Raw genomic sequence first — 11,237 nt, 5'->3', positions numbered from 1 at the left:
CAGTTCTTTTGGCCCCGGCGTTGGCAGAACATAGAACCAGAAAGCCAAAGCATGGTGCAAACATCTCTCTGCGTTTTTTCTGGTCGGCAGTCAAGCTGGATGGAAACTAAATCTCAAACAATTACCAAATAGCAATAAATAAGGGAATAAAAAGACTGCACAGAGATTTCTTCTATCCTTGATGGATATGGCCTGACTCCTGTGCTTTAAAGCGTGACTTCTGAAGTGACGATCCTTAAGGGAGAAAGCACAGAGGGCAATCTGAAAGGTGGTATGACTTTTCCAGTTTGAGATAGTCTTATTGCATCACAGGTGTTTTCTAGACTCGATGATGGTACTGATAGGAAAAAGACATCCACATATCATTGAAATAATTTATTTACCACTAGAGCACCACAAAAACAGACATACATAGTGTTAAAATACAGCGTAATTGGTCATCAAAATACAAAACAGCTAATCTTATATTCCATTTTTTAACCATGCCAACGATCAAATTGTACTGCTGATTAACACAAAAATAATTCTGCCCACTTGCATACTAGCACTTCACCCCTTCCTTCCCACCTCCACCCCCCTCCCATGGCAATATTTACTTATGGGAAATAAAGACCTTATAGAACCCCCAAATTAAAAAAAAAAAAAGATTCAAGAGATCTTAAAATAGAGCATTTAAAATATTATCAGTGCATTCATGAGGAAAGACAAAATAATACAAAACAAAATGTCATCCTATCTGAGAGGAAAATACCTGCAGAAATAAAAGTGATTTACACATAATAGAAAAGTGGAAGACAAAAAAAAAAATCAACACACACTCAAATCTGGGACTGGGTTACATCCAACACAAGGGCTGTTTACTATTATGGCATCCCATCTCTTGCTTTTCCAGTTTTCAAACTTGCAAATCCAATTCTTTATTTTAATTAACGGTCAGGAAATTCCAAAAAAGAAATAGACCACATCAAACAACTTCACTTTGGATTCCCGCTTCCCTATGCTGCTCTTTAGGTGAAACTACAAATATTCCATTGCTTTGCCTATTAATTTTTATTTTAAAGCTAAATAAGTGACAAGTGACAAACTGACATATTCTATAAACCCCAACATGAGAATACCTCTCCTGCAATGATGTGGCAAATTATTTCTTAAAGCAAGGTAAACTTTAGCCTCAGATATAGGTAACTCTCACTCAGAGGAAAGAAAGAATTTTTTGATCATAGGAAAAATTGGCTTGTGCCTTTTCCCCTTCAAAGAACATTTGTAAAAACCTTAACTTCAGTGAAATACACCAAATGACTTATGCTGACCTGGACTTTTTCCCCTTTTGAAAAATCGACTAAAATGTATATCTTTCAATTTCCCCCTGAATATTAAAAACCTGACTAAAGAAAAAGATGTTTCCTATGAAGTATCCTCTTTGTAATAACAATAGGATTTTACGAAAATATTGATTAAACCAAGGTAGAGAAACTTTTCTTAACTCAATCAAGATTCTGAGTTTTAGTTAGAACCCTAAATCCTTGCTAAAATGAAAACATTTTACTTCAATTTTCTATGTATTTATAACATTCCTCCTTTTCCTAACATAAAAGTTTGTTAACTTCTGACTTGGTTAGTAATGATGCTTGGAAGATGAAGATCACTGAACTCGAACCCATCTTTTCCGTAAAAGAAAAAAAAAGGACAAGTGGACCCAGGTAGCTTATGTCATAATAATGAATGAAACACAAAGCACAAGTAGGGCAAATGTTATAAAAAAAAATGCATTTGTAGTGCAAGTCAAAATATAGGGGCTTTACTCAAAAGTACTGGCCAGCTAAAAGAAACATACATTTGTGAGTGATCATTAAAAAGAGCCCAAATTTAAGTCAATCTAAATCGTAGTTGACATTATTACAGAATATAAAAAATATGGTAAAAATTTACACATTACACATAAAGTAGTTAATGTTTTGATTTAATAGTTTGCAAAAGAGATCTGCAGATGTGTTTTCAATTATGCTGGCTTCTATATCCATCTATTTTAATAATATAGGTATGGTTACATATACCAAAACAAAGGAAAAAACCTATAGCATAGCTATACAGCAATATTTTAAGGTCTGAAGTTTGACCAGTACATGTCAAAACATTTCAACATTTCACTGGTTTACTAAACTGACAAAGAACCATTTACAATTAAAAAGAAAAAAAAAGTCTTACAGACTTATTCTGACTGAAAGTTTCTTTTATTAACAGGCTTTTTAGTTTTTGGACCTTACAAGAAGCTTCCTTAGGCAGCTGGTACATAACATGTGTTTTCAGAGTCTTTATCTTAATGCAGACTTTCTCGGTCATATAATAACTCACTTGGGTTTTCATCCCATTAATATGACCTCTTTTTTTCTGGCTCGTTTGAGTTCAAGTTCCTTGAGCCATCCATGAGTTTCTGGCAAAGTATTTGGTCTCCACTTTATACACCTGTTTTATTTTCCAAGGGCAATGAAACGTTCATTATATAGTAACACACAATAAATAACTCACTGTTAACTCTAAGAGTAAGAATGGGAAGGGTGCCTATTGCATAGCAATACAGAAAAATCAAGTGAGGCGTGGGATAGGAACGGTACGTACAGCAACTCCACTTAATGGGATTTTCCTGTTATTTTTTCGTTGTTGTTGTTGTCGTTGTTCACATAATTAACACTAATAAATTCTTCCAGTGTTTATTTTTTTCTTTAAAGAAATTTGCTTCTTGTCTCTCTCACTTACAAAGTAGGTGAAATGTAGAATCAGGTCTTCAACTTTTTTTGTGTCAGATGCCAGTTTTAACAAACAGAACACAAACTTCCAAAGTGTCTGAACTAGTACCGCCTTTTCAAAATTTTTTTTAACACTGATGAACCAAGGCTCTCTTATGTTTTCTTGTTACAAGCATCATCATTATCGTCGTCATCATCATTATCATCATCATTGTAATTTTGGTCTTGCCACTTTTCCAAGAATTTTAGCTGCATTTGCAAGACTTTACAATCATATTAGAAAGCTGTTCAATCTTGGGTGTTTTGCCAATGTAGTAGAGAATGGTTAGAGGTTCTAAATCTTGGGACACGCAGCAAGGAGAAGCAGATGCTTCTGGATTTATGGTATTATATAAGCTCAGGACCTGAAAGGACACAGGAGAGGAGAGACAACATAGGGAAAGATGGAAAATGAACGCAATTCGTTTTTAAAAAGAATTCCGCATTGTTAACAGTCACAGCACTGAGTAGGCAATTTAAAATTATTTTTGGTTGCTAATTTCCTAAATTACAGTCAAATTGATATGTGACCTTAGCAATCATCAAAGTCATCATTTTCCCACACGGAACTCGTTTTTCACACATTTTAAGCAAATGATTCTGTAAGAGTCAGATTGGCAAAAATTGCTCATTCAACAGATTTTTCCCAGTTTTTCCAGTAAGTCTTTCCTCTGATCACTGCTTGGCTGCACATACTTCCTAGGTCCCCACAAAACTTGATCCTTATGGCATTTGGTCTTATTTCTACACTACTCTGTAAATGAAGTTGTTTCTTGAGTATGCATTTCAATCCCATCTAGATTAAGAGCTCCCTCCAGATCGGGAACTCTGCAGACTTTGCTTTTATCTTGCAGCCCTAGTAAGTCTTCTCTGGACAAAATGAGATTCATGTACTAAGTGAAGAAATGAATACATGAATAAGTAGAAGAATAAAAAGTTTTATCAAAGCTCTCATAAGAGCTTTAATCTACCTTTGGGTATAGAAAAAGACACCTGCATGCAATATGAAATCTTTCTACAGGCTGGGCACAGTGGCTCACGCCTCTAATCCCAATACTTTGAAGGATCACTTGAGTGTAGGAGTTCAGGACCAGCTTGGACAAAAGACCCAGACCCTGTTTCTTTAAATAAATAAATAAGGAAGGAAGGAAATGAAATCTTTCTACGTTAAGTTTCTCCTCAGGCCAATTTAAGGTATCCTCAATTTTCATTAAGAAAAAAAGCCTTTTTTTTTTTTTTTTTACCATTGCTTCATAAACACAATGATGCCAGGAATGACATAAAAGTGATCTCTAAGATCTCCTATAACAAATAATTATTCACTTTCTTACATTTTGCTTAAAACGATCATAATCATAATCACAATCATAATCAACCCTCCATTAACCTATGCGGTAAATGATAGTTGCTGAGTTGGAGGAGTTAATGGCAAGTCTGTAAACAGAATGAAGAGACGGTTCTATAATTAGCCTTATACCTTTAACCTCATTCTGTATCAGAGAGGTGTGAGACTTTTACTAATGGAAGTATGTAGGTTCCCCACTGATGATACAGAGACATTTCCAAGGATGCCATTAATGTGTTAGTCAAACAGCAAGTGACCTTTTCCTCGAGATTCACTGCAATTTTTTCAGCCTAAGACAGAAGATCTGTTCAGCACAGCAACACTGACTACTTTATTAAGCTACCTCTGGCTTCTTGGGTAACTGTCCAAACCACATATTTGTGACCATGACAGTTATTCTTCCTCTCTCCTTGAAAAACAAGCATGGTCTCAGCCTTCACACACTCCCTCTGTGTATCAGAGAGGAGAATTATGGTTCTACTTGGCAACAGGGCCTTGCCCACATTACAGCTACTGCTGCCGCAGCCCAGAGGAGGCAGCCTGGTCAGAGAGCTCAGACAAAGGGACAGGCATGAGCAAGCTTCCCTCACATGGCCAAGCACACGGTCACCCCTGAGTGCCAAAGTCTACAGGGGAGTTGGGAAAACAGCTGAAGGAAGGGGAGCCGTATTTGTCAATTTAAATTCCAGCATATGTAGGCATTTATAAATAAATATACTTTATGCCCAATGAACACGTGATTTTTCATATGAACTAAAGAGGAATTTTTATAATACAGATTGTCTAAAATAATTGATAACCCCCAAACTCATGAATTCAGCTGAATGTAGTATGTGATCTCTTTTGGCAGCTGATCCATTTTCCTACCCTGCAGTGAAGGCAATTTTTCTAATGCCTCTTTAATAGGGAGATTTACAGAGGCATAAAGAGCAGAATAGAAATCCTAACGTGTAACCATATTTTAGGAATTAAACCCAGTAAGATAGAGCAAATGGAGGCCTGGTTATAAAACAAGGAGGTCTGCATGCCAAGCCTTGGTTTGTCACTAATTTTATGTTTGGTCTTGGGTATCATCTAGACTACATGATCTAGACCCCAATTTCCTTTTTTTTTTTTTTTTTTGAGACGGGATCTCACTCTGCCACCCAGGCTGGAGGAGTGCAGTGGCACGATCTCGGCTCACTGCAACCTCCGCCTCCTGGGTTCAAGTGATTCTCTGCCTCAACCTCCCGAGTAGCTGGGATTGCAGGCACCCGCCACCATGCCTGGCTAATTTTTTTTTTTTAGAGATGGAGTCTCACTCTGTCACCCAGGCTGGAGTGCAGTGGCGCGATCTCGGCTCACTGCAAGTTCCGCCTCCCGGGTTCACGCCATTCTCCTGCCTCAGCCTCTCCGAGTAGCTGGGACTACAGGCGCCCGCCACCACGCCCGGCTAATTTTTTGTATTTTTAGTAGAGACGGGGTTTCACCATGGTCTCGATCTCCTGACCTCGTGATCCGCCCGCCTCGGCCTCCCAAAGTGCTGGGATTACAAGCGTGAGCCACCGTGCCCGGCCTAATTTTTTTTGTATTTTTAGTAGAGACGGGGTTTCACCATCTTGACCAGGCTGGTCTTCAACTCCTGACCTCATGATCCACCCGCCTCGGCCTCCTGAAGTGCTGGGCATACAGGCATGAGCCACCGCGCCCGGCCCCCAATTTCTTTAAGAAAATGAAAGGGTTGGATAAGATGTCCGTTCTATCTCTAAAATCCTGATGAACCATCAAGAGGAAGCACGTGAACAAATATCATTATTACATAGAAAAACTCTTCTCTAATCTTGCTGGAAACCCATACCATCCAATCTGGGAATTACCGTCTGAATTAACTCTATCTTCATTGAAACAACTTGATAAAATACTCAGATTCTCATTTACTTTGTGTTACATTAAAAAAAAAGTGGAGAAACGAATTTTCAAGTCATTTTCACATATATCATCTTTTGTACTTCATATCAACTCTTGAGTTTGGCATTATTATTTTAAAGATAACCTTTAATACAGACATTCCTTCCTACTGATAAGAAACTGAGGTTTAGAGATGTTAAATTACATTCTAACTGTCATACATTAGTAAATTGCTAGTGTATTTACTAATAATCACACACTCCTAGGCATTAACTGAAATCCTCAATGTTCTTTCTAATATAACGGTCTCTGAGGGAGATGATAGCAGATTTTTTTTTTTAGATAGAGACCTGGGTCCCTTCACACTTTATCTATATATGACACTATGTGACATATTAATTCTAAAAAGGGTGGGTTTTTTTTTTTGGCTATTTATGCTTATAGCTGTTAAGAATATAAAACTTACGAAGGCAGACAGTAGAATGATGGTTACCAGAGGCTGGGAACAGGGTAAGGGTGAAGAGAAGTTGATTAACAGGTACAAAAATACAGTTAGATAGAAGGAATAAATTCTCATGTTTTATAGCACAGTAGGGTTACTATAGTTAACAATGATTTATTGTCTATTTTAAAATAACTAGAAGAGATGATCTGGAATGTTCCCCAAATGAGGAAATGATAAATTTTTGAGGCGATGGATATCCTAATTACCCTGATTTCATCATTACACATTGTATACATGTATCAAAATATCACATGTACCTCATTAATATATGCAATTATGTATCAATAAAAATTATTTTTGAAAAATAATATAAAATAAAGAAAAAATTAAACAAAACTTCCCTCCAGTTGTTTATAACTGGGCAGGTGAGACATATGGTTTGTAACTGATCAGTGTCACTTTCTGATTTCACCTACAGCTAACATTCTTCCTTCTCATCTATTAGGGGAGTTTCTTGCCATTATTTTCAATGGCAAAAACCGCGAATACTTTTGCACCAACCTAATAAAAGAATCTCTCCAGTACCCATACATGCGTAATGGTAAAACAGCATGAGGTTAATTACAACTCATTTGGAAATACTATCAGCAGGTGCACATGGTAACCCAAGAACAGAGGCAACAGGTAAGCTGAATACTCACCCTGCTGTGCTGAGTGTCTGAACTCCATAAATACGGGCACGCTCCAGCACAGAAGTTGGCATTGTACCCTTTGGGTTCGTGTATCCATTTCCACCCTAGATCCCTCTTGAAATCAATGTAAAGTGGACGTAGGCAGCAATTATCCTGCACATTTCTGGTTAAAAAAAAAAAAATTGGAGATTTTAAAGCTGATTCACCACCCTCACTCTACCACCACCTCACCCCAAACCAGAAAAATGAGTCATTCATTTATTCAACAAACATCTAATGAGCAAATATCATGGGCCAGGTTTTAATGGCTTTATTGTAATCTCAAGTGACTTTCATGATAGGGTGTTGTGTGTGGTGATTTGCTGGACTACTTGCCCTTACGAGTTCTACACCCTGACTTCCTTGTCTGTGACTTGGAAAATCATACCTTTACCTTCAGATGACCAGATATAAGCAGGGAGTGGCTGGGCGTGATGAAGCCCTTTCCAATCAACACTGGGCAGTTCTGCCATCCAGCCTCTATTGCCCTTTCAAATATAAAATGAAAGAAGTACAACAGCAATTTTCAAAGAACCATCTAAGGCATTTTCCTTTGAGAATTGATCCTTTATTTCACCACATGTTCTCTGATCTAGGAATGAACCAGAGATCAAGAAACATGGAGTCTTGCTGAGGGCAACCACTGGATCTGGTAACCAAAAAGTGCCACTTTAATCATGGCCTCTGACACTTTGAGCACTTCATCAGTGAGGACCCTTCCCTGTCCCGTACCTCTCAAAATAAGGAAAGAGCCCTCCTCTTACTGAGACCACATAAGAACATTCACATTCTCCCTCCACGCACTCATGTGGGAATGGGAAATAAATTCTTGCTTCTCTCATATGTTGTTGCTAAAGGTGTGACACATGGCATTCTTCTGCTGTCTCATCTCTGTTACTGTGAAAGAAGTGTGACTATCAGCCCTTGGACTTGGTGAGGGTGAAGGCATCATCCAGATGGTGGGTCTTTCTTAATTAAGGAGTTGACATCACGCACCTCAAATAAGCTTTTATTTGTTCTGAGGAGCAGAGAGCTTATTTTCTTCTTCAGCACCAAAGAACTTCAGAGGAATTTTGGGGAAAAAAATCAGGGGGCTAGTTTTCTCCCTTCACACTTGGTTCACTGCTAAGGACCTGATGAATATAAGCCTCTGGGAAGAATGGTATTATGAGATACAGGAGCTGTACTGCACTCTACCTGGCCTTAGCAATGAGTTCCACTTGGGTCAATACACGGTAGAAGAAAGGGCAAAGGCAGTGTAAGAGTTAACAGATGCAATTACTTGGTTTTATTTTTCTTTCCTTTACCTAAAGCAATAGGCTGCATCCAAAGCACGCTTCTTCCGCCGGTTGGTCTGTTGTGACTCAAGTCTGTAGGAGGGCAATAACATTAGCAGGAGATGTGGGGTCTTCCCACTGTTTTTTTTCCTAGTGGACTTTATAGTTTTCTGATCACCACTGGTATATGTGGAGGTGCCATCAATACCTTGAAAAAATGCATTTGGGTAATAAACATTTAGCTTCACCTTCATCAAATATAGTCAGCCATATTTTTTTCCTTTGTATATTGTCACAAATAGCAGTGATGACCACCAAAGCAGCATCAGCTGGCAACAGTTATTCCCCATGGAAATAGATATGGCACAACAGGACTACGACTAACCCACGTGACAATTAACACTTCTAAATGGGGCTCTTGTCAGAAGGCAGTTCGGTGTCAAAGCCAGGGCTGTTGGTTATGAAAGTCACTACAGAAGCAGTCTTTGACCTATAGTCCAAGGGCAATCTAGGCAGTTTATTTTAGTCAATCCTCAGTTTAGGCTGTGTTCAAGCCCTCAACAACTGAACACATGGCAATAGAACATGCCTTGTCACCCACTGGTTCACACTTTTCCTAAGACTACTAAACTCAAAAGACTTTCCTAATGAACATAAACTGAGACTTAACTGAATTGGAGTGAATTAGGTTCAAGTGAAACAGAAGTCACCCTTACCTAATGCTATTTTGGGAAGCTGTGAAGAAAGGGCTTTTTCATTTATTTTATGGCATCCTCAACACTTTCCTGATTCCATCTGAGATTTAGAAACTTGAGCTCCCCAAAGCATGCTCAAGAGACTGCCAGTTTAAGCATTTAATCTCCACACTCCAGAGAATCATGACTAGGTTAGAGACTGAAATAAATCTCTAGACCTCTGGGAGTATTTTTCCATGAGCGAGGGCTGCTGTAGTCTTCTAAAAGTGGATGGAGGTCCTGGGTGATGTTAGGAGGGCAGGAAAATCAATTCTCCGGCCTGGCATTGTGGGCAGATGCTGCATTGGCACATGGGCATGGATTTCCTCTCACCTCTCATCATCCAACAACTCATCATCTAATACATGAAGTGACTTGAACCCTTGGTATCTCCTCACTCTCCATGACTTTTGTCCAACTTACTTAAAGGTGAGCATGGGGAAAGCCAAAACCTTTTTATGTGTTTATAAACTAATATAAAATTCTGATAAGGAACCTACTTGAAATATTGTGTATGGACTAGAAAAGGTGGAATGTTCTTATACATGGAAGGTTAGTTATGGAAGCTGTAGCAGGAGGAGACTCCTTTCTTCTGTGAAATATGGTTGTCAGTTCCTGACATTTGGTTTGGGGGATTATCAATGAATTTTCTTAAATACATTCTATCTCTCTCTATAATATCAGTATAGATGGAAAGTTGGTTTGCTACAATGAAGAACAAAGGTCTTAACTTACTACTGGGGGATTAATGAGTTAATCAGTTATTATTGACCAAGTCATCACTGGGCATTGAGAATTACAAACTGGGAACCTATTCCATTCTTCCAGTCCTTTCTCCCTTCACATATGTATATCCAACCATATCACTGTCCAAATGAATGAAACTCCCCAGGCCTTAGCAGTCTCATTTTCACATGCAAACTGATTTTATCCCCCATGAGATTATCAATATAGACCCTTCCCTCCCCAACTTCATATGACCAAGTTTTGGTTACCTGCAAATCTTGCTTCTAGTTCTTCGCTTTTATTTGGGATGATGTAATTATTAGATGGTACAAAAGTGCAGCAGGGACAGTGTAAGCTTATTTTAAATCCCAGGTTTCTGTCTGGAAAACATTAAGTCAAGGAGGTCATTTGTATGTATGTCTATACCCTTAAATCTGCAATCAATTTAAAGTAACTTAGGGAACATCTTGGGAGGAAAAGAGAGAGTGGCTTGTAACCTTTATGGTGAAGCCATTCATGAACAGCATCAGTTACATCGAAGGAGAGCCATTCGCCTTCTGCTCTTGTTTTCACAACTTTGCTGTCGATGTAGCGCTGGGTTGGAGATGTTAAATCTTTGGACTTGAGAATCTAGAGGGGAAAAGAGCAAGAGAAAAGGCTGAGTTGGAATTCTGACAGTATGACTAAACCAAAACTATTAACAGTGTTCTAATTCATTATCTAAATTTAGCTCTACTGTAGTATAGCCATGTATTGTCATCTCAATAGCATGGTCACATGCATAAAAACACAACACCAGGCTATTTGCCATGAAAAATAGAGCTACTAAATCAGCTGCATGTTATGATAAAGGTGACAGGAACCATAAAGCCAAGTGTCTAAAAGAAAGTGACAGTAATTATTTTACTTTGCTGACATAAGCTTTGCAAGGTTTCAGCCATAAATTCTATGCTATTAAGTTAATGGTTTTCTTGTTCTGCTTCCCTACTTACTTAATCTGGTGAGTTGGGGTACAGAAAGGGACAAGAGGAGAAGTCCAGTTCAGAGGACCCAGGCTCATTCTCAAAGGCCCTGAATTATAAATCTCCTTCTAATAAAGAAAGAATGGTCCTAACCTTGGTTTCCAAATCCATTGCCATTAAAATATGTGTCATGCCTCAGCTTTTGAGCTAAGTCCCTAGCTGGGATATTTTACTCTTAATGTGATTTGTTATGATTTATAAAGGTATTCCATCCCCTGCAGACTCAGAATGAATCTAAGCAGAAGTAGTTTGGTATGGTACATAGATGAATATCTGAAAGCAAACTA

The 11,237-nt window shown here is 38.4% G+C and overlaps 1 protein-coding gene across 3 annotated transcripts in view; it reads right to left on the bottom strand.

Moving 5' to 3' along the window:
* Positions 1–360: 360 nt before the first annotated feature.
* TGFB2 (transforming growth factor beta 2) overlaps positions 361–11,237 on the bottom strand; it is a 114,886-nt gene continuing 104,009 nt past the window's right edge. For all 3 annotated transcript variants that reach the window (XM_063613936.1, XM_063613935.1, XM_063613937.1), the window contains 5 exons: positions 10,426–10,558; positions 10,198–10,308; positions 8,499–8,676; positions 7,162–7,315; positions 361–3,148 (listed from right to left, as the gene is read on the bottom strand). In XM_063613936.1, the coding sequence (XP_063470006.1) occupies positions 2,990–3,148; positions 7,162–7,315; positions 8,499–8,676; positions 10,198–10,308; positions 10,426–10,558 (735 nt within the window). In that variant the 3' untranslated portion in view covers positions 361–2,989. The remainder of the gene's footprint in view (positions 3,149–7,161; positions 7,316–8,498; positions 8,677–10,197; positions 10,309–10,425; positions 10,559–11,237) is intronic.

This window comes from Symphalangus syndactylus, chromosome 19, assembly GCF_028878055.3.
Source record: "Symphalangus syndactylus isolate Jambi chromosome 19, NHGRI_mSymSyn1-v2.1_pri, whole genome shotgun sequence".
Classification (NCBI taxonomy): Eukaryota; Metazoa; Chordata; class Mammalia; order Primates; family Hylobatidae; genus Symphalangus; species Symphalangus syndactylus.
This window is presented reverse-complemented; position numbering and strand designations above follow the sequence as displayed.